Source organism: Prunus avium, chromosome 8, assembly GCF_965620075.1.
Source record: "Prunus avium chromosome 8, drPruAviu1.hap1.1, whole genome shotgun sequence".
Lineage (NCBI taxonomy): Eukaryota > Viridiplantae > Streptophyta > Magnoliopsida > Rosales > Rosaceae > Prunus > Prunus avium.
Genome location: NC_142291.1, coordinates 26,281,658 through 26,305,658, shown reverse-complemented (window position 1 = coordinate 26,305,658; position 24,001 = coordinate 26,281,658). Strand labels below are relative to the sequence as shown.

At 40.5% G+C, this 24,001-nt stretch overlaps 3 protein-coding genes and 1 pseudogene across 3 annotated transcripts; 2 read left to right on the top strand and 2 right to left on the bottom strand.

Moving 5' to 3' along the window:
* The first annotated feature begins 625 nt into the window (after positions 1-625).
* On the top strand, positions 626-1,572 carry LOC110745184 (auxin-induced protein 15A-like). The gene has a single exon (XM_021945262.2). It carries the CDS (start codon positions 832-834, stop codon positions 1,132-1,134), a length of 303 nt encoding a protein of 100 aa, XP_021800954.1. The 5' UTR covers positions 626-831; the 3' UTR covers positions 1,135-1,572.
* Positions 1,573-3,647: 2,075 nt separating this feature from the next.
* On the top strand, positions 3,648-5,765 carry LOC148292414 (indole-3-acetic acid-induced protein ARG7-like). The gene has a single exon (XM_088245303.1). It carries the CDS (start codon positions 4,858-4,860, stop codon positions 5,335-5,337), a length of 480 nt encoding a protein of 159 aa, XP_088101429.1. The 5' UTR covers positions 3,648-4,857; the 3' UTR covers positions 5,338-5,765.
* A 469-nt stretch (positions 5,766-6,234) lies between these two features.
* LOC110745182 (putative disease resistance RPP8-like protein 2) lies at positions 6,235-10,584 on the bottom strand. The gene is made up of 2 exons (XM_021945260.2): positions 10,406-10,584; positions 6,235-7,945 (listed from the first exon to the last, which is right to left on the bottom strand). Exon 2 carries the CDS (start codon positions 7,884-7,886, stop codon positions 6,570-6,572), a length of 1,317 nt encoding a protein of 438 aa, XP_021800952.2. The 5' UTR covers positions 7,887-7,945; positions 10,406-10,584; the 3' UTR covers positions 6,235-6,569.
* A 6,331-nt stretch (positions 10,585-16,915) lies between these two features.
* LOC148292413 (putative disease resistance protein At1g50180 pseudogene) lies at positions 16,916-18,019 on the bottom strand (annotated as a pseudogene).
* Positions 18,020-24,001: the final 5,982 nt, after the last annotated feature.

Sequence of the window (24,001 nt, the reverse complement as noted above, 5' to 3'; positions counted from 1 at the left end):
GGTTTTGCTAAACCAAGAGTTGTAATGGAAAATGGTTTTTAAAATATTGAGTTTAGACCGAGTAGCTTAACTTCAATTTATTAACTTCAGTTTTCTTGATCAAGTACTTTCAACTATTTAAATCAATACTGTCTTCTGGTTAAGTCCAGATTGGCCTAACAAAATGAAATAAATACCTCCTTTGTTTGCTGAGACTGAAGATCAGAGACAAAACTACAAAGCCACATGATAGGGTGCCTTGCTGCTCCCAAGCAAGCTATTTAGCACCGCACAACACAATTGTATCAGTGTTGGGTAGGACCACAACATATGCAGCGTTGTTGGTCTTTTGATGAAGTGAGAGGGCAATTCATTAGCAGACCTAATCAAGAAACTTTGTAGTAAACTAGTCCGATTATGTGGTCGGTTGAATTAGTGTGAACAAACAGAAGTCCATGTCTCAAGCATAAATGCTACTTACCTAACAGACATAATTCTTTCGAATTGAATCACCTCTGGTGGTCCTTTTGTTGTCTGTTACCTAGAGGAGGTAGGGAAGAGTTCGGTGAGAAATCTTTCGAGGATGTGTTATGTGAGAAGGACGACAAGCCCATGTGATTTCTCACAATCAAGTGTCCCTCATTGGAGCCCATCTCAGTGCCCTCTTCACCAATCATTTCATGTAGCTGTTGATTTTTTGGATACCCTTGATCTATATATACACATGACCAAGTTCATCATGAGCAACTCAAGTCTTCACCTTCTCAAGCTTCAAAGCTTTCTCTGCTTTCCAAATCCAGGTCCTTTGAATTCCTTCTCTTCTTCTTTTGTCATTTGAGAATATATAAGACCATGGGTTTCCGGTTGCCTGCAATTGTTAATGCAAAGAGAAGTCTCATTCGATCTCTATCTAGTTCAAGCCAGACAGCAGATTCAAAGACTTTAGATATCCCAAAAGGCTACTTTGCAGTCTATGTTGGAGAGAGCCAGAAGAAGCGGTTTGTGATTCCGATATCATATTTGAATGAGCCTTTATTCCTGGATTTGTTGAGTCAAGCTGAAGAAGAATTCGGATATGATCATCCTATGGGAGGTATCACAATCCCCTGCAGTGAAAACACCTTCCTTGATCTCACTTCCCGCTTAAGTGTGTGAGTGTACGCGAATCGGTCATCCATTCTATCCGAACCATCCTCATTTCAGAGTTCACTGAGCCAAGATGAAAGAATTTGGATATGATCATATCCAAAGCATCCTCATTTCAGAACTCACTGAGTTGGGATGAAGAAGAGGCTACCACTGATCATCCATGGAATCAACTCACATCTTGTGGTGAAAGCAAACCTTCTCAAATCCTGAAGCTGCTTCTGGGCTGAGCAGAAACATAGAAATTTATGACGCAGACAAGTGATGATATCATGAACTCCCTAGAACCATTGGTCCAAATATCATCCCCCCACCCAAAGGCAGTCAAATTCTGTCTTTCAAACCTATGTAAACTTCTTTGTTGTTCTCCAGGAGCAATATACAATCTATTTGAAATCCTCATCCTTTCTTGTCTTATAGTTTGCATTATAGTATTATCTTCTTGTAGCTCTTGTTATGTAGTTAACCCCCAAATGGCAGCAGGTGTGCACAAGAATTCGACTAAAATGCTTACCATACAACTTTTTACATGGTTCCTCATACAGATTGGGGGATCCTTTCCCAATAAGACACAGTCTTATAAGGGAAATATCATGCCCATTTCAGTGGCATTTTTAATGCTTGATTGATCCTAAGTTATCAAATTTTGATGAAACACATTCTTGCAAATCAACTCCTGACACAAAAATTTGTTTCATGACAATATGCTATTACCTTAATTTTCTCTTGCCAAAGTCTATTCGCATAATTGCAGAGCTCTTGGTTCTTTTTTGTTTTTGGGTGGTGCCTAAATATCCCTATTTTCTGAGGACAATATTCCAGCTTGCATAAACTGGTGTAGGTCGTAGGGTCTAGGGCAGAAGGGGTTCTTATTTTAATGAATGCCAAAAAAAGAAAAAGAAAGGTCTGCCTGAGCTACATTAACTAAATTTTTGAAAACCCTTAGAAAAACAAATTGTCTGAGGGAAAAAAAAAAAAAAACTTAATGTATTATTGATAGGTGCATGACAAGATTTTTTCTATTTAACAAACTACAAAATATTTACAAACATACTGTCATAAAGATATATAAGAGTCAGCAACTTGTCTAGCTTCCTGTCCTAGCAAGGACTTCAGATTAGTTAAAACTAAAACACAATTCAACAAATATAGAGTCTCAATCATTGCCAAATTCTTGACGCTGTGGAAGACAGAGCCATGTGATCCTTCATATGCATATGTCTCCCCATTCATCCCCACCACACCAAATATCCTCTACACCACATACTGCAGATTTCATGGATTTTCCAATCTCGCATTCATCTCCATATAAATGTTGATTGGACCTGAATTTATAGAGGCCCGATGAAAGGCCCGTTGCGGTAAATGGGTTTTTGGAGCAACAAATTAGAAGCCCAATAGCATTCATAGTCCAGGAAGGAAGATCATAATCAAGTGGAAGGCAGTGACTCATTTTTACTTTATATATTTTGGAGCAGGATCTGTCTTCTACATCAATTTGTACTGGTGATTTCTTACATCTTCGCTAGATTTCTCTAATTTCATTTCCATTTTATTCAATACAAAGAATTCAAGTCTTATTACTTGTAAGTCAAGAAAAGAACTTATACCAAATTACCTTCCACTTGATTTACGGTGGCTTGGTTAGAAGTTAGATTTCTTGGTCCACAAGCAGTCTCAAATTCACTCATCATCTTTACAGTACTAGTGACACCCTAGCGCCATTCAACGTAAGATCAACTAGATAGCTAAATCAAGTTCTCACATTGTCCACTAGAAAATCTTCTCAGCAACCCCACAATGATAAGTATTGACAAAAATGATCAAATTTCATTATTATTCCATGAACCATTGTGTATATTTTATATTTTCCCTTTTCCTCTGCGATACATCTCGGCCTTTATTTTGATTTTTTTAATCTTAAAAATTCTAAATTAGGTCCATAAAAACTCAAAAATTCCCAATCTAGCAATAATTGAAAATTTGAACACAATGAATGAGGAATTATTCACTAATTCATAAACTAGATTTCATATCTAACATACCAGTAACTTTCATTTTAAGTTTTATGCAATTCAATTATTTAGTGGAGCAAAAATTGTTACTAATATCCCCAAAATCCAAAATCCAAAATCCAATTTTAGAAAACAAAAAACATAACTTCCTCACCAACCTGTCACGGTTTTGGATTCTTTTTTTTTTTCTGTTCATAGGTGTCAGATATAACCGGTTGCTCTTTATCTCTCTCATCGCATTCATCACACGAACTGATAAAAAAAAAAAGGTTTAATAGGTACATCACGACTGTATTTTACGATGCGTGGAAAGCATGCAAGAATACCAACCCAATTGTCCTTATCCTTTCCTTATGAAAATTGCCAAAACATGCGGTGAAACAACTACAGTGGCACACAGATTCCTCACCATATGGAAACCATGGGTACTATAGGTTGTTTTCTTGAACTTATGTACCCTTGGCTTCCCTATAAATAAAGGTCTCTAAATCTTGAGAGCATAATACACTCTTAGAATTGGCTGACTTGAAATTGGAGATAGGGAGATGGGTGGTTGGGAAGGATCCTCTTAATTTCTAACGCAGTGACACGTAGAATAACTTTTCCACGTGTCATTGTGTTATTGGCCTGGGATAGCAAAACAATGCTATCGGGCGTTCTTAGATGACAACCACCTCATCCACTCAGCTTGGACTCCATCATACCCAATCACTTTAATGCCCTGCTTAGTTACGAGCCCACGCTATAAGGCCGGGCAATTACAATGCTTCGTGTAAGTTCTTATAAGCAGTTATATCTTTCAACCTTCTTTCCATGTGGTACTCTTGTATCTAATTTTAAGAGTCAGAGCTAGCTCTATATTCTTCCCATGCCTGTTGAAGTTGTACACGCCACGTACATGCCCTTGATCAAGATAGATCATGCTTTGCGCTCAGAAACAAATACAAGATAAAACAGGAGACTCATCATAAATTAAATATTAGGTTGTGAGCTATATTAGTTCAGTCACAAATCTGTTAAGAACTACTGTTAGCACATGAGAGCTACATAAAGCTAACTCCTTTCTATTGTAATCAGGAATCAGTTTCGTTTCTCTCTAAAACCCAAAAAGATTTTAGAAAAACACAAAAAGTAGATTTCATGTTTGTAAAGACTGAGGATTTGAATTGTTTATGGGATCATCAGTATGTATTTGTGTGTGTATATATATATATAGATGAAAGGGTGTGTAGAGGAAAATAAATGTGGACAGAGTTTAATGGAGACAATTGGGTGGGGATTGGAAAGAGGCATAAGCATTTGAGGGATCACATGGTCTGTTTTACATCTCAATCTCAAGAACTTGGTTGTTATTAAGTCTGTACGTTTGTTGGAGAACATGATGCCCAACAATTGTTTGGACACCTACAAACTTTTTATATGTGGACAGAAAAGACTTCTTTGAAGTACAAAACAGGCTTCAGACATATCTGCCCATATAGATTAGCAATGTTTAGACCACATCAATCTTGTAATTATATATTACTTACATATGTATGCATGACCTGCTAAGTGTCCAATAATCAATCTTTAGACCAAATTACTGGATGAAATAAGACGTAGGGAACGGTGTTTGTACATAGGGATACAGTTTGGTCATTTGCATATGGAGATGATTTATGTGAGTAGGAAGACAACCCATGTTATGTTTTGATTTCTCACAAGCTAGTATCCTTCAATGGAGCCCATCTCTGCTCCTCGAGACCGCTCCTTTCATGTAGCAGGCCATACTCTTTCATCTATATATACACAAGAGATCAGGTTCATAAACAGCAACTCAAGTCTCTCTCTTTGCCAAGCATCAAAGTCTTCTCTGTTTCCCAAGTCCTCTGAATTCTTTTCTTGTTCTAATTTTCCACTTGAGAATATAAAAACCATGGGATTCCGGTTGCCAGGAATTGTTAACTCCAAGAAGGGTCTAAACAAGGCTGCTACTTCAAAGACCTTAGACATCCCAAAAGGCTATTTTGCAGTGTATGTTGGGGAGAGCCAGAAGAAGCGATTTGTGGTTCCAATATCATACTTGAATGAGCCTTTGTTCTTGGATTTGCTGAGTCAAGCAGAAGAAGAATTTGGATATGATCATCCAATGGGTGGTATCACAATCCCCTGCAGTGATGAAACCTTCATTCATCTCACTTCCCGCTTAAGTGTATGAATGAAGGCAAATGAAGTGAATCTGGTTCATATCCAAATCTGCCCCAGTTAGATCAGAAGAACTCGCCATGTCAAGATAAAGTAGAGGCTCTGATTAATGATATGCACATTTTTCTGTTCCTTATGAATCTGGAAGCCTTCTGTGATGGTCAAACTGCTTGTGAGCTGAGCACGAAGATACAAAATTTGTGAAGCAGTCGAATGACGATAGCATGAACTCTCGAAGACTATTGAGCCCAAAATCATAACTCCAATTTTGAACTCGATGACAAGAAGATTTGTGTTTTAAGCCATGTACAATTCTAAATGTTTTGTTCTCCAGGAAACAGAGAAAATATAATATATTTTGATTCCTCATACTTTATTGTCTCATTTTTCAGTAAGTTATTATCTAATTGTAGCTTGTTCCCAATAATTTATTAGATGCGGATACAGCAAAATATTCTGATTTTCTGCCCAATAAAGTTGAAGATGGCTTATATCAGAAATAGTTGTATCCAGTGGCTGGACAATATGGTAAAATATTGGGAATGTCGTAGACAAGATTGCTCGGAAATTCCAAACATTGGAACTTTTATACTAAATGTCTGACCTGTATTGGTTGGACACTGGTAGTTCACACTTAACAGGCAAAGATAGAATCCAATGGCAGCTGCAATAACAATCCCAATAGTTTCTCAGTCCCTGGTAGCCACATTTTATTGGTAGCCTACTTTCCCAATAAAATATCCTATACTGATACAGCCATACACTGATTATTTTTACCTCTATTATTTGCCTAAATTTGGTTAGCATATATGACTTTATCTGGTGTTTCAATCATAAATGACACGTAAAAAAAAAAAGAACATGAAGCATTGACACATAAAAAACAGAACACGAAACATTGAGAGAGAAATAAAGGATGATCATCCAACATTAAACAAACCAACAGAGAAAAATAACATAAAAACAAACAACAGAAAAACCACAGCAGGTACCACAGACAAATCCTAGACCCCATAACCGCTTATATATGGAGAACAAATAAAAGTAGCTCGAGCAAATTTTACTGATCAACAAACGGACATGAGTAGATGATTGTCAAGCTAAGGCTGGCAGCTTCCCTGGAGTGGACATGATCAGTCTTGCTCAATTTGTAGGTACAAAAGTGTCGAAAAGGTGATGTTCAAAAGAAAATCTAGTAATACTTCTGGAAGCTGCGCGCTAAGATGTAGTCTATTGGAGGGTATTCTAGTGCTTTTTGTAGATTTGCGTTCGATTTTGTTTCAGCTTCTCGAGGCGAGGACAGCATGATCTGATTTTTACAACATCTATATTTGTAGCATTCCTCCGAATATCTACTGACAACGATCTTAGATAGTTAAATGTGAATGGTGGTTGGAAGATTGCCATGAACTCATCGAGCCTGCTGTCATCAGGTATTTGTATTACTAATTTTCTGAGATTGGGCAGTGTGGTCAGATCCTTCACATCTGCTATCTCTGCTGGAAAGTTTTTTAAGGTCTGCAGGTCATTGAGATTAGCAAACCGTAACTTCCTGGTACGCTTACCATATTCCATTGGAAGATACAAATGCCTCAATCTTTTCATCTTCCAAATCACATCTGGAATTAGTTCTGCTGAATTGTTTGGATCTATGTATAGGGCCAACAAGAATCTCCAGTTGCCTATAGATGATGAAAGCACACCTGTCCAAGCAGAATTTACAGTCAAAAGCCTTAAATGGATCAAATTCCCTATTCCTTTTGGTATTGCAAATCCTCGAATATCTTCAAGATCTAGGACTCTAAGAAACTTGAACCTGCTGACTATGGATTCAATCAGCTCCTGACCTATTGCACTCTGTATGTTGTTGCTGAATCCCAATGCAGACCTAACTGGAGGACATTCTTCATTTCCCAAAGAGATAAACCCGCTAAATTTTTTGAAATAAATGGAAATTCTGCGGATTCTACCTATTGAATTTGGTCTATTAATCATTGGCGAAGAGAACAACTCCATTTTCCTGTTACTGTCACGAAGTTCTATGATTTGGAAGAAATCATTCTGCCCAGCCTTTGTCAAACATAGTTCTCGTATAAGATCATGCATGCGGCAACTTTTAATCCTTCCGGTTGAACTTCTTTTCTCCACTTGAACCAAATACCTTTCTGCCAACGTTGTCAAGTAACGATATGCTACATCCTCTAATGTTTCCTCGTTCTCTCTTTCATTTGATGATTCAGATGGTATCATGGCTTCTGCAACCCACAGATTGATTAGTCTCCGTGTAGGCATTACAAAATCCTCTGGAAATTGGCCTAAATGAAGGAAGCATGGTTTCAACTGATATGGCAAATCATCGTAACTTAGTGCTAACGCCTCCATAACTCCCAACTCAGTACTTCTTTGGTCACCGTTGATTGTTTTCAAGTGTGATTTGATAGTTTTATGTACTGTCTCCCATTCATCAATGAAACGTTTTGTTGCCAAAACACCTCCAAGCACAATAATGGCCAGCGGCAGACCACGACAATGTGTTACCATTTCTTTCCCAAGTTTTTCCATGCGTTCCACTGTTATGAAAGGATTTTCAGAATTTTTTGCCCTTGTAGCTGGTGGGTGATCTACAATACAACAAAGATAAACTATAAGCACAAATATACGTACTAGGGATAATAATAGCACTCCTTGTTGTTATGAGTTGTATATTTGATTAGAAGATTTATTATTTAATTTGTATAGTTGACCTATTAGGGACGAAGGGGCTGTTTGATACGTAGGCTTGCCTTGGACTAAATTTAGTTCCATGTTTGTTTCATCTGATCCTAGTCTAAATGGGATTGCTAATACCGGGCCCACCAAAAACACCTAAGGAGGTAGAAAAACTTGTATGAAACGGGGATAACACTATTTTGCTATCCCCAACCAATCATAGATTGCCATGTGGAAATGTTATCACATGTTGTATGTCGTGATTGATATTGGGGATAACAAAATAGTGTTATCCCCATTATTCCCATTGCACTCAAGTGTTTCTGGTTAGGATAGCAAAATAGTGCTATCTTCCCATGTGGAAGGGGAGGATTACCTAGTCTCAAGCTCACCAGTGTATAAGATGCATATATATATTTTTATTATAATAATAGTAACATATTATTATTATAATATACCCATATATATTATAGACATATATAGTACAATATACATATATATATATAATATGCATTTGCATGGTAAATGTATTTGGTTTAAGTATAGAACAATTTAATGTTAAATGTAATGATTTGCATGGCTCTTACAAATATTGCTAGTTTGTTTCTCAAAGAATGTGTTGGTATTTTTAAATTTTCCAAAGTAACCTTTTTGTTGTCTATTCTCTCAAAGTTCAGTATCATCTTGATGAGACCCCAAAAACTCTAAAGTTGTTTCCAATTCCACTTGATTTGGAATAGTGCTATCTTCCCATGTGGAAGGGGAGGATTACCTAGTCTCAAGCTCACCAGTGTATAAGATGCATATATATATTTTTATTATAATAATAGTAACATATTATTATTATAATATACCCATATATATTATAGACATATATAGTACAATATACATATATATATATAATATGCATTTGCATGGTAAATGTATTTGGTTTAAGTATAGAACAATTTAATGTTAAATGTAATGATTTGCATGGCTCTTACAAATATTGCTAGTTTGTTTCTCAAAGAATGTGTTGGTATTTTTAAATTTTCCAAAGTAACCTTTTTGTTGTCTATTCTCTCAAAGTTCAGTATCATCTTGATGAGACCCCAAAAACTCTAAAGTTGTTTCCAATTCCACTTGATTTGGATGGTGCTGCTATGCACTATGTGTTGTGCGAAAGCACTCCAAGACCTTGTTGTTAATGGACTATGCAACTACCACACAAGAGCCACACAAAGATAAAATGCAAACATGAACCGAAAAGCAAACAAACACACAAAGAACACAAGAATTTATAGAGGTTCGGCGTTGTGCCTACGTCCTCTTGGTGATCCCCAAGAAATTCACTTGTAAGAAAGAACCCCTTTGGTTACAATGAAGACCCCCATTTGCTCTCTCTCAAACTCTAGCTCTCTTTTCTCTCAGCCTTGGCTCAAACCCAATTTGATGCCATAGTTTTCTCACTTTATGAAAACCTAGTGCTAAAATGCCTATTTATAGTTCATAGGATTTAAGTATAAACCTAATAGGAACAGAAGTCTTAACCTAGCCCAAATAGGCTAACAAAATACCCAAAACCCTGGTAAATAACCAAAACACGCCGGGAGACAAAAGATGTGGAACTGGCGACCGGTCTCTTCTTGCTCCTCCTTCCTATTCCGCACCGTTTTAAGCCGAGCCAACTTCAACGATCTACTTAGGTTATCTCATGATGGAAGCAACTTATGGTTTGACACTAAAGTGGTTATGTGTTGAAATTGGAAAGGTTTTGGACCCAGCTGATAAATCCCATGAAGGTACACACAGTTGACAAGGCTAGTGTTATTTCATCTTTGCTAGATTTCAGTCCACAATTGTCAACTTCCATTTTTGTGTGATGCATTTGAATTTGAATGATTGTCATGCAAAAGTAGTGATCTTGACTAGAGAGTTTTCCAAAGGCTTTTGTGTGGATGAGCTGGGCTAGATTAGTGTCATGGTTGATTTAGTTTAGAGATGATGGATCACACATAAAAGCTGTCAACTGTTCATTGAAAGTAGTATAAAAATAATGTTTGCGAATTTCTGAAGTACAGATATGACCTCATTCACAATTTTCCTTTTTTCCCACGCACAAGTGGAAAGAGGAGCTTATTCCTTCGCTGATGACGTTGCTTTTTCTTTCTTTGTTTTGTTATTTTTATTGTTGTGCTGAGGCAATAAATATTGTCCAATTTTATAATTTTAAATTTGTTATTATTTCTTGAAATGCTACAGATTTTGTGAAAGGCGAAAAAATGTAACAGTTTTTATATGCACAGGAGATGAATACAATCTATTAGTAAAATTTAAATGACAATCTAACAATCATGAAGCATGATGGAGCTAGGATGAGATGTTGGCGTTACCTCCATAAGCTTGCACTCTTTGAAAAATTGCTACCTTATGAAACAGATCCCAGCTATCTTCATCATTTAGACACGATGGTTCATAGAGGAAACCTCTCGGATCTGCTCGATATGCTACGCCTTTGTTGCGCGATGTAAGTAGCACTTTGGTTTCTGTGTCCTCTTGAGTTGGAAACCCTGCACTTTGTTGGAAAAAATGGCTCACCTAAAAGGATACAAAGTTTTTTGGCGCTCAAAGGATGATTTTGAATCTGCCTAAAAGCGACCGGTCGCTGGACATTTGCGACCGGTCGTTTTGAAGCAGATTCGAAGTCTGGAAGCAAAACTGAAGAGCGACCGGTCGCTAGTTCTTTGCGACCGGTCGCAGGCACACGAGCGACCGGTCGCTGGACATTTGCGACCGGTCGCTTAGAAGCAGATTCAAAGTCTGGAGGGAAAAATTCTGGCGACCGGTCGCCCATTCCTGACGACCGGTCGCTCCAGTCGTGCTGTGATGCTTTGCTTACGTATTTTCAACTGTCTTTTCAATGGCTATCGCTTTCCACGAGTTTGCAGGTGCTTAATGGATCACTTCTGAGGTAAAAGAGAGTTGACTACCTGCTGGATAGTTGGGAGAGCACTCATGGCTAATTGGTTATCCTATTTTGATTAATCTCCTCTCCATTTTCTGGTTTAATGGAGGTGGCTGAGTGGGATTGTATTACCTACCTAATCTGACCCTTAGTCTAAGTGGTGACTAAAAGGAAAGAACGTGGAGGACAATCAGATATCCTATCTTTTGTCCATTGGCCTGTGTAGGTAATGGGATGAAGTAAGATAACACAAGGGAGAAAGAATGTTGAACAAATGTAGTGGCAAAAGCTGGAAACAAGTTAGAGTTTCTTGAGAGAGCTTTGTTCAGAAAAACCAAGGTGAGAGCAAGAGAGTTCTCTAAGTGTATCAAGGTGTTGAGCAAGGGTGTGAGAGAAACAGATTGTGAGGGTAGTGTTCTAAGGGGGTTTCCTTTGTAAACCAAAGTTGTAACCTATCTTCATTAGTGAAATTTCTCAAGGTGATCACCAAAGAGGATGTAGGCAATTTGCTGAACCTCTATAAACACTTGTGTCATTTGTGCTTGGTTAATTTCTGTGTGTGTGTGTAAGACTCATCCATCATTGAGTTCTTTGTCCAAAGTCCATCAACAACAAGATCTTAAAAGGGCAGTGAGTTAGTCATTAATTCTCAACAAGTGGTATCAGAGCTGTGTTTGGCAGCTGGAGCTAGTTCTTCTCTTGGAGTGCTAGTGTGTTGAAGATGGCAAGTGACATGGAAGCTGAGAGTGGTAGCAGTTCACAGCATATGAAGCCACCACAGGCAGCAAGTATGAAGGTGGAGTTAAAGCCTTTCACAGGGAAGGAGAACTTCACTCTTTGGCAACGAAGGATGAAGTCAGCTCTTACACAACAACAGCTCCATGTAGTGTTGGTTGGCAAGGAGAAGAAGCCAGCAAGCATGACGGATGATGAGTGGGGAGTTCTTGACGAGTTAGCCAGAGGAGCTATCGAAAACTATCTCTCCGATGAGGTGCTCATCAACGTGATAAAGGATACAGCGAAGCAAACATGGGAGAAGCTCGAAGAGATGTTTGCAGGGAAATCGTTGTCCAACAAACTCTTCCTCAAGGAAGAACTCCTGAATCTTAAGATGGAGGAGGGAGGAAATCTAATGGAACATCTAAGTAGTTTCAATAGATGTGTTGCTGACTTGCAGAGAATGGATGTGAATTATAGTCCGGAGGATAAGGCTCTCATGTTGTTGACATCCTTACCTTCGTCCTATAAACACTTCCGAACCACTCTTATGTTCGGAAAGGTTACTCTTGATTTTGAGCCTGTGGTGCAAGACATCATGACACACCATAGGATGACTCAACGTTCGGGAGAAAACTCTCAAGGTGAAGGTCTAGTTGCAAAGACCGGAGAGAGAGGTCGTTCAAAGAGGCGTGAAGGCAAGAAAGGCAATAGAGGAAGGTCCAAATCCAAGGCGAAAGATGGTTGTTTCGAGTGTGGGTCAAAGGAGCATTGGAAAAAGAATTGCCCCATATGGAAGGAGAAGAAGAACAAAGGGAAGAATGCAGCAAACACAGCGGAGGATGTCACGGAAAGTGATGGTGAGCTTTTGTGTGTTAATAGCAATGTTAAAACAAATGCATTGGCTAATTCTTCAAGGTGTTCCTCTTCCGATTGGATTTTGGATTCCGGATGCTCATATCATATGTGCTCAAACAAGGAGTGGTTTGACACGTATGAGAAAGAAGATAGCAGTGAAGTGATGATGGGGGATGGCTCAATGTGTAGAGTCAAAGGAACCGGTACAATCAAGGTAAAGATGCATGATGGGGCTGTTAGGACGCTTGGAATGGTAAGGCACATTCCAAAGTTGCGTAAGAATCTCATTTCCCTTGGAACTCTTGATAAGAATGGTTATTCATTCAAAGCAAATGGAGGGAAACTCATAGTCTCAAAAGGTTCACTTGTGATTATGAAGGGTGAGATTCAACCTAATTGTCTATATAGGTTGTGTGGTACAACAATCATAGGTGGAGCAGCTGTATCTACAAGCAAGGACTCGGAAGATGAAACTCAGCTTTGGCATTTGAGGCTAGGGCACATGAGTGAGAGGGGCATGCAGGAACTACACAACAGAAAATTGTTGAAAGGTGTTCAAAGTTGCAAGCTTGAGTTCTGCAGATTTTGTACCATGGGAAAGCAATCAAAAATAGCTTTCAAGCAGCGAAACAAAGAGGAAGAAAGCACGGGTGTGCTAGATTATATTCACACGGATGTATGGGGGCCATCACCGGTTAAATCGAAGGGTGGAGCTCGCTATTTTGTGACTTTCTTGGATGATTTTTCCAGGAAGGTTTGGGTCTACTTCATGAAGGAGAAATCTGAGGTCTTCACCAAATTCAAAGAGTGGAAGGCGGAAGTAGAGAACCTAACCGGAAGAAAGATCAAGATCCTAAAGAGTGACAATGGTGGTGAATATAAGGACAGCAAGTTCCTTGAGTTTTGCAAAAGTGAAGGCATTAAGAGGCACTTTACCGTGAAGAAGACACCCCAACAAAATGGAGCTGCGGAGAGGATGAACCGAACTCTCATGGAGCGTGAGAGATGTATGAGAATTCATGCAGGGTTGCCCGAATCTTTTTGGGCAGAAACGGTTAACCACGCTGCCTATTTGGTTAACCGATCGCCTTCAAGAAATCTTGAGTTCAAGTGTGCAGAGGAGGTATGGTCTAAAAGGTCAATCGATTATTCGAATCTTAAGGTGTTTGGGTGCAGTGCATATGCACTTATTCCTAGTGATGAAAGATCCAAGTTGAAGCCAAAGTCTCTTGAATGTATTTTCATTGGATTTGAGAGTGGTGTGAAGGGCTACAAGCTGTGGGATCCAGTGAACCACAAGAAGATACTCAGCAGAAATGTTGTGTTTGATGAGAAGACCATACCTATGAACAAAGTCAAGAATTCAGAGGCAAAGGAGGATGTTGTTGAGAAAGAAACAACCATTGAAGTTCCACTCAAGAAGGTGTCAAGAAAGACTTCACGGAAACAGCCAACTGAAGACGTTCAGGAGGAGGTGGAGTCTGACATTGAAGAGGAAGAAGCTGGGCAGCATCAACAACACACTCAAGAAGAAGAAGAGGCTCAAGAACAGGTGGAGCCATCATCTATAGCTCGGTCCAGGCCCAAGAGAACCATCAAACCACCTCAAAGGTTTGGATGGGAGATGGATGCAGTTCACTATGCCCTAAATGCTAGTGAAGAAGAACCAACCACGTTCCAAGAAGCTGTTGAGAACAAGGAACGGGAAAGTTGGATGGAAGCTATGATGCAAGAGATGGAATCTCTACACCAAAACTCAGTTTGGGAGTTAGTTCCTAAACCCAAAGGTCGCAAGGTTATTGGCTGCAAATGGGTGTTTAGGAAGAAAGAAGAAATGCATGAGAAGGGTGCCACCTTATTCAAAGCTCGGTTGGTGGCAAAAGGATTCTTGCAAAAGGAGGGAGTTGATTATGATGAAATCTTCTCTCCGGTGGTGAAACATACTTCTATACGACTACTACTCTCCATAGTAGCACAAGAGGACATGGAGGTGGAGCAAATGGATGTGAAGACTGCTTTCCTTCATGGTGAATTGGAGGAAGACATCTACATGAGCCAACCTCAAGGGTTCATTGAAGCAGGGAAGGAAAATCTGGTTTGCAGGTTGAAGAAGTCTTTGTATGGGCTGAAGCAATCTCCAAGGCAGTGGAACAAGTGCTTTGATTCTTTCATGATGAAGATTGGGTATAGAAGATGTGAATCTGATTGTTGTGTTTACTCTCATGCATTCAAGGATGGTAACTTCATCCTTTTGCTTCTTTATGTTGATGACATGCTAATTGCATGTAAGGACATGTCAAAAATCCAGAATTTGAAGACATTGCTTGGAAGGGAGTTTGACATGAAGGATCTTGGTGCTGCACAAAAGATCCTAGGAATGGAGATAAGGAGAGACAGAAAGGAAGGCAAGTTGTGGCTGTCACAAAGCAAGTACATTTCCAAGGTACTTGAAAGGTTTAATATGATGGATTGCAAACCGGTGTCTACTCCTTTGGCGGAGCATTTTAAGTTAAGTGCAAAAGAATGTCCTTCTACGAATGTGGAGAAGGAAGAAATGAGTAAAGTTCCATATGCAAGCTTGGTAGGGTGTCTCATGTATGCAATGGTGTGCACACGCCCCGACTTAGCCCAAGCCGTTAGTGTGGTGTCAAGGTATATGGCGAATCCTGGAAGGCAACATTGGACAGCAGCAAAATGGATTCTCAGGTACTTGAAGGGCACCAAAAGGCTTGGGATATTGTTTGAAAGACAACAAGGAAATGCATGTGTGTCGGGGTATGTAGATTCTGATTATGCAGGAGATTTAGACAAGAGGAGATCCACCACAGGATATGTCTTCACTTGTGGTGGAGGACCGATTAGTTGGAGAGCAGTGTTACAATCGGTTAGTGCCTTGTCTACTACGGAAGCGGAGTATATGGCGTTAACGGAAGCTTCAAAAGAAGCGGTATGGCTGAAGAGATTGGCAAAGGAATTCGGGATAGCTCAAGACTTGGTGGTGATTCTAAGTGACAGTCAAAGTGCTATTTGCTTAGTGAAGAATCAAGTGTTCCATGGGAGGTCCAAACACATTGATGTGAGATACCACCGGATAAGGGATTGGGTGAATGATGGAGACATCACAATAATGAAGGTTCATACAAATGAGAACGCTTCAGATTGCCTAACAAAGCCAGTCACAGCAGCAAAGTTCAAGCATTGTTTGAGCTTGCTCAATCTTGTTACATGCTAAAGATTGAGGTGGAGTTCTTGAGAGTTATCAGGGCGATTCTCAAGACATTACAGATGTCCTGGAAGGCAATGATGTCCACAAGGAGTATTAGGCTCGCCATGGTGGAGATTGTTGGAAAAAATGGCTCACCTAAAAGGATACAAAGTTTTTTGGCGCTCAAAGGATGATTTTGAATCTGCCTAAAAGCGACCGGTCGCTGGACATTTGCGACCGGTCGTTTTGAAGCAGATTCGAAGTCTGGAAGCAAAACTGAAGAGCGACCGGTCGCTAGTTCTTTGCGACCGGTCGCAGGCACACGAGCGACCGGTCGCTGGACATTTGCGACCGGTCGCTTAGAAGCAGATTCAAAGTCTGGAGGGAAAAATTCTGGCGACCGGTCGCCCATTCCTGACGACCGGTCGCTCCAGTCGTGCTGTGATGCTTTGCTTACGTATTTTCAACTGTCTTTTCAATGGCTATCGCTTTCCACGAGTTTGCAGGTGCTTAATGGATCACTTCTGAGGTAAAAGAGAGTTGACTACCTGCTGGATAGTTGGGAGAGCACTCATGGCTAATTGGTTATCCTATTTTGATTAATCTCCTCTCCATTTTCTGGTTTAATGGAGGTGGCTGAGTGGGATTGTATTACCTACCTAATCTGACCCTTAGTCTAAGTGGTGACTAAAAGGAAAGAACGTGGAGGACAATCAGATATCCTATCTTTTGTCCATTGGCCTGTGTAGGTAATGGGATGAAGTAAGATAACACAAGGGAGAAAGAATGTTGAACAAATGTAGTGGCAAAAGCTGGAAACAAGTTAGAGTTTCTTGAGAGAGCTTTGTTCAGAAAAACCAAGGTGAGAGCAAGAGAGTTCTCTAAGTGTATCAAGGTGTTGAGCAAGGGTGTGAGAGAAACAGATTGTGAGGGTAGTGTTCTAAGGGGGTTTCCTTTGTAAACCAAAGTTGTAACCTATCTTCATTAGTGAAATTTCTCAAGGTGATCACCAAAGAGGATGTAGGCAATTTGCTGAACCTCTATAAACACTTGTGTCATTTGTGCTTGGTTAATTTCTGTGTGTGTGTGTAAGACTCATCCATCATTGAGTTCTTTGTCCAAAGTCCATCAACAACAAGATCTTAAAAGGGCAGTGAGTTAGTCATTAATTCTCAACACACTTAGCAATGACCACGCATTCGCATCCCATATATCATCAAGAACCACCAAGCTTCTCATCTTTTGAAGTAGCACAAAAAGTTCTTTAGCTACCTCATCATCTTTCATCTTTGCGATCTTCTCTCTCTCCTTTTCTCCAGGGGACGTAAGTTTAAACAGAATTTGCTCCCAAATGTCTCTTGTTTGATATTGTTGAGATACGCACACCCAAATGAAGTGAGAAAAATGATCCCTAACTTCATCATGATGGTAAACCTTCCTAGCCAGAGTGGTCTTGCCCAACCCTCCCATTCCACATATTGAAACCACTCGACTGCCGGAGTTTCCTGGTTTCACAAGCTCAGTCGCTAATGTCTGGGCAGATTCCACCAAACCAACAACATTATGGTTGACGGAGTAAGAGCGAGTGCGGCGTAAGTTGGTCACAACCCTGTCAGAATAGCTCGGCCCCTCTTCTTCCTTCAATCTCCTTATGCCATATGTTTCTAGGTTCACCCTCAGTTGAGAGATGCGGCCCTTGATCTCCTCAATCTTTGACCCAACGTTGTGCAGCATTTTTACTTTTCTGCCGTATTTAAAAAATCTGTAAGACATACAGATCTTGTTCCTCCTACGGTTGCGTTCGGATTCTATTTTGTGAGCAAATTTATCGATGACATCTTCCGCGTCATAAGCAGCATCTCTGATTTGTGCAACGAACTCTCGTACAGATGCTTCTTTTTCTTGTCTTGAATCTGCATCTCTTAGGAAGCTGCGCATAACCTGTAGCTCTTGCTGCAACAGCCTAACTTGGTTGGGGACCTGGATCAAGGAGTTGACTTCTTCTGTGAGCAAATCACCGAGCCTTTGCAAAAGAAAAGAGACGACGTTCTCAGCCATTTCACTATTCGCTCAAAGCAATACCACTCGAGGCTTTGTTCTCTCTTTAGCTCAACTACCTACTAAAAATGTTGCAATTTGAGTGTTAGTTGAAGTGTGAAGGGGTTGATGGATAATTAGAACAAAGATTATGTTTTTTTTAGCAGAGAACAAAGGTCTTTATGATCATGAGCAATGTTATTCACAATCGCTCAAAAGCTATTCTCACCTAGACACGTATACATGCGTTCTCAATGTATTTCTTCTTTTATTTTTATAATTTTTTTTAATGGAGATAAGGAAATAAAGAGGAAGAAGAAGAAGAAAGAGAAAGAAAGAGATGGAGACAAACAAAGATTTCTCCATTGGGAACGCGTGTACACGTGTCTAGCAAGTATAGTGAGAATCGCTTTTGAGGGATTGTGAATAGCATTGCTCTTATAGGAAGCAAAGGAAGCTGTTGCTTGTGGTATGTGGTTTCTTTGATTATAAACATACCCTGTAAAATTATGTGGAGCCCAAAACAGAGAGTTCACAAATGAGAGACAAGTGAAAAGAAAGATAAAGACGCCAATGGGTTCTACCACAGTTGTGGTGGATTCCTCCTGGGCCCATGGCACTCAGGTTCGAAACTCCAAAGGATTTCTTTCCTCTAATATAACAAAAAAAAACAAAAAAAAAAAAAAAAAAGATGAAGGCTTTCGATGCATGCATTATTCACGGGTGTGCAATTTCCTGGCAGATGGAGGTATAAAGCAACATTTACATACACCTCCTCCAATGGGATGGATGCATGTAAATGTGAGGGTATAAATTTGCATACATTTATATAAATTAGTTTTTGTGTTTTTATTTTTTAGTGTGATGTTAATTTTTTTCCAAACAAATCGATATAATTTTTTTTAACATTTCGTGAAGATATGATTTTATCTAATATAAATCGTTGGTTTTGTTAAAAAAAATAAAGCTTTGTTTACACCCAAAATGAACATCCAATGAGAACAAGACACGTGGAAGAAATCGTAGTTTTCGAGTTGGTCCCCATATGTTTGGGATAAAGGGTCGATTTGTTTATCGTTTCCCACAGACGGCACCAAACTGTTGACGCCAAAAAGTGGTTCTATGACTTAGAGGGTCAACTTAGTAATTTTATACCTTCGGTATCCTCAATGCCTCGGTAGGGAGCGTGATCTGCAATATGAGCAAACGCTCGGTAAGATCCAAGGCACCGGTGTGGTACCGACCGAAGGCTCTCCGATGCTTAAGTAAGTTCGGGATTAGAAAGTTCAACTGATAGATCAATAGGCTTGTATGCCGTAAGTTCTGATTGTTGGGAAAATGGCTCACCTAAGGATACAAGGTTGGTTTTGGCGCTGAAAGGAAGATTTTGAATCTGCCTAAAAGCGACCGGTCGCTAGGCATTTGCGACCGGTCGTTTTGAAGCAGATTCGAAGTCTGGAGCAACATCAACGAGCGACCGGTCGCCAGTTCTTTGCGACCGGTCGCAGGAAGCTAGCGACCGGTCGCTTAGCATTTGCGACCGGTCGTTTAGAAGCAGATTCAAGGTCTGGAGGAAAAACCAAAAGCGACCGGTCGCCAGTTCCTGGCGACCGGTCGTCCCAGTCGTGCTGTGACGATTTCTTACGCGTTTTCAACAGTGTTTTCAATGGCTATCGCTTTCCACAAGATTTCAGAGGCTTAGTGGGTCACTTCTGAGTTAAATGAACGTTGACTACCTGCTGGATAGTTGGGAGAGCACTCATGGCTAATTGGTTATCTTATTTCAAAGATATCACTCTCCATTTTCTGGTGTAAGTGGGAGGTGGCTGAGTTGGATTCTATTTACCTACTTGATCTGACATTTAGTCTAAGTGGTGACTAAAGGGAAGAACGTGGAGGACAAGCTGATATCTTATCTCTTGTCTATTGGCTTGTGTAGGAAATGGGGTGAAGTAAGATAACACAAGAGGAGAAAACAAGTTGAATAATTGTAAGTGGAAGAAGCTGGTATTCCAAGTTGAGTTAGAGCTGAAGTTTTAGTTGTGTGTTCAGAAAAACTAAGGGGAAAGCAAGAGAGTTCTCTAAGTGTATCAAGGTGTTGAGCAAGGGTGTGAGAGAAACAGATTGTGAGGGTAGTGTTCTAAGGGGGTTTCCTTTGTAAACCAAAGTTGTAACCTATCTTCATTAGTGAAATTTCTCAAGGTGATCACCAAAGAGGATGTAGGCAATTTGCTGAACCTCTATAAACACTTGTGTCATTTGTGCTTGGTTAATTTCTGTGTGTGTGTGTAAGACTCATCCATCATTGAGTTCTTTGTCCAAAGTCCATCAACAACAAGATCTTAAAAGGGCAGTGAGTTAGTCATTAATTCTCAACAAGTGGTATCAGAGCTGTGTTTGGCAGCTGGAGCTAGTTCTTCTCTTGGAGTGCTAGTGTGTTGAAGATGGCAAGTGACATGGAAGCTGAGAGTGGTAGCAGTTCACAGCATATGAAGCCACCACAGGCAGCAAGTATGAAGGTGGAGTTAAAGCCTTTCACAGGGAAGGAGAACTTCACTCTTTGGCAACGAAGGATGAAGTCAGCTCTTACACAACAACAGCTCCATGTAGTGTTGGTTGGCAAGGAGAAGAAGCCAGCAAGCATGACGGATGATGAGTGGGGAGTTCTTGACGAGTTAGCCAGAGGAGCTATCGAAAACTATCTCTCCGATGAGGTGCTCATCAACGTGATAAAGGATACAGCGAAGCAAACATGGGAGAAGCTCGAAGAGATGTTTGCAGGGAAATCGTTGTCCAACAAACTCTTCCTCAAGGAAGAACTCCTGAATCTTAAGATGGAGGAGGGAGGAAATCTAATGGAACATCTAAGTAGTTTCAATAGATGTGTTGCTGACTTGCAGAGAATGGATGTGAATTATAGTCCGGAGGATAAGGCTCTCATGTTGTTGACATCCTTACCTTCGTCCTATAAACACTTCCGAACCACTCTTATGTTCGGAAAGGTTACTCTTGATTTTGAGCCTGTGGTGCAAGACATCATGACACACCATAGGATGACTCAACGTTCGGGAGAAAACTCTCAAGGTGAAGGTCTAGTTGCAAAGACCGGAGAGAGAGGTCGTTCAAAGAGGCGTGAAGGCAAGAAAGGCAATAGAGGAAGGTCCAAATCCAAGGCGAAAGATGGTTGTTTCGAGTGTGGGTCAAAGGAGCATTGGAAAAAGAATTGCCCCATATGGAAGGAGAAGAAGAACAAAGGGAAGAATGCAGCAAACACAGCGGAGGATGTCACGGAAAGTGATGGTGAGCTTTTGTGTGTTAATAGCAATGTTAAAACAAATGCATTGGCTAATTCTTCAAGGTGTTCCTCTTCCGATTGGATTTTGGATTCCGGATGCTCATATCATATGTGCTCAAACAAGAAGTGGTTTGACACGTATGAGAAAGAAGATAGCAGTGAAGTGATGATGGGGGATGGCTCAATGTGTAGAGTCAAAGGAACCGGTACAATCAAGGTAAAGATGCATGATGGGGCTGTTAGGACGCTTGGAATGGTAAGGCACATTCCAAAGTTGCGTAAGAATCTCATTTCCCTTGGAACTCTTGATAAGAATGGTTATTCATTCAAAGCAAATGGAGGGAAACTCATAGTCTCAAAAGGTTCACTTGTGATTATGAAGGGTGAGATTCAACCTAATTGTCTATATAGGTTGTGTGGTACAACAATCATAGGTGGAGCAGCTGTATCTACAAGCAAGGACTCGGAAGATGAAACTCAGCTTTGGCATTTGAGGCTAGGGCACATGAGTGAGAGGGGCATGCAGGAACTACACAACAGAAAATTGTTGAAAGGTGTTCAAAGTTGCAAGCTTGAGTTCTGCAGATTTTGTACCATGGGAAAGCAATCAAAAATAGCTTTCAAGCAGCGAAACAAAGAGGAAGAAAGCACGGGTGTGCTAGATTATATTCACACGGATGTATGGGGGCCATCACCGGTTAAATCGAAGGGTGGAGCTCGCTATTTTGTGACTTTCTTGGATGATTTTTCCAGGAAGGTTTGGGTCTACTTCATGAAGGAGAAATCTGAGGTCTTCACCAAATTCAAAGAGTGGAAGGCGGAAGTAGAGAACCTAACCGGAAGAAAGATCAAGATCCTAAAGAGTGACAATGGTGGTGAATATAAGGACAGCAAGTTCCTTGAGTTTTGCAAAAGTGAAGGCATTAAGAGGCACTTTACCGTGAAGAAGACACCCCAACAAAATGGAGCTGCGGAGAGGATGAACCGAACTCTCATGGAGCGTGAGAGATGTATGAGAATTCATGCAGGGTTGCCCGAATCTTTTTGGGCAGAAACGGTTAACCACGCTGCCTATTTGGTTAACCGATCGCCTTCAAGAAATCTTGAGTTCAAGTGTGCAGAGGAGGTATGGTCTAAAAGGTCAATCGATTATTCGAATCTTAAGGTGTTTGGGTGCAGTGCATATGCACTTATTCCTAGTGATGAAAGATCCAAGTTGAAGCCAAAGTCTCTTGAATGTATTTTCATTGGATTTGAGAGTGGTGTGAAGGGCTACAAGCTGTGGGATCCAGTGAACCACAAGAAGATACTCAGCAGAAATGTTGTGTTTGATGAGAAGACCATACCTATGAACAAAGTCAAGAATTCAGAGGCAAAGGAGGATGTTGTTGAGAAAGAAACAACCTTTGAAGTTCCACTCAAGAAGGTGTCAAGAAAGACTACTCAGAAACAGCCAACTGAAGACGTTCAGGAGGAGGTGGAGTCCGACATTGAAGAGGAAGAAGCTGGGCAGCATCAACAACACACTCAAGAAGAAGAAGAGGCTCAAGAACAGGTGGAGCCATCATCTATAGCTCGGTCCAGGCCCAAGAGAACCATCAAACCACCTCAAAGGTTTGGATGGGAGATGGATGCAGTTCACTATGCCCTAAATGCTAGTGAAGAAGAACCAACCACGTTCCAAGAAGCTGTTGAGAACATGGAACGGGAAAGTTGGATGGAAGCTATGATGCAAGAGATGGAATCTCTACACCAAAACTCAGTTTGGGAGTTAGTTCCTAAACCCAAAGGTCGCAAGGTTATTGGCTGCAAATGGGTGTTTAGGAAGAAAGAAGAAATGCATGAGAAGGGTGCCACCTTATTCAAAGCTCGGTTGGTGGCAAAAGGATTCTTGCAAAAGGAGGGAGTTGATTATGATGAAATCTTCTCTCCGGTGGTGAAACATACTTCTATACGACTACTACTCTCCATAGTAGCACAAGAGGACATGGAGGTGGAGCAAATGGATGTGAAGACTGCTTTCCTTCATGGTGAATTGGAGGAAGACATCTACATGAGCCAACCTCAAGGGTTCATTGAAGCAGGGAAGGAAAATCTGGTTTGCAGGTTGAAGAAGTCTTTGTATGGACTGAAGCAATCTCCAAGGCAGTGGAACAAGTGCTTCGATTCTTACATGATGAAGATTGGGTATAGAAGATGTGAATCTGATTGTTGTGTGTACTCTCATGCATTCAAGGATGGTAACTTCATCCTTTTGCTTCTTTATGTTGATGACATGCTAATTGCATGTAAGGACATGTCAAAAATCCAGAATTTGAAGACATTACTTGGAAGGGAGTTTGACATGAAGGATCTTGGTGCTGCACAAAAGATCCTAGGAATGGAGATAAGGAGAGACAGAAAGGAAGGCAAGTTGTGGCTGTCACAAAGCAAGTATATTTCCAAGGTACTTGAAAGGTTTAATATGATGGATTGCAAACCGGTGTCTACTCCTTTGGCGGAGCATTTTAAGTTAAGTGCAAAAGAATGTCCTTCTACGAATGTGGAGAAGGAGGAAATGAGTAAAGTTCCATATGCAAGCTTGGTAGGGTGTCTCATGTATGCAATGGTGTGCACACGCCCCGACTTAGCCCAAGCCGTTAGTGTGGTGTCAAGGTATATGGCGAATCCTGGAAGGCAACATTGGACAGCAGCAAAATGGATTCTCAGGTACTTGAAGGGCACCAAAAGGCTTGGGATATTGTTTGAAAGACAACAAGGAAAGGCATGTGTGTCGGGGTATGTAGATTCTGATTATGCAGGAGATCTAGACAAGAGGAGATCCACCACAGGATATGTCTTCACTTGTGGTGGAGGACCGATTAGTTGGAGAGCAGTGTTACAATCGGTTAGTGCCTTGTCTACTACGGAAG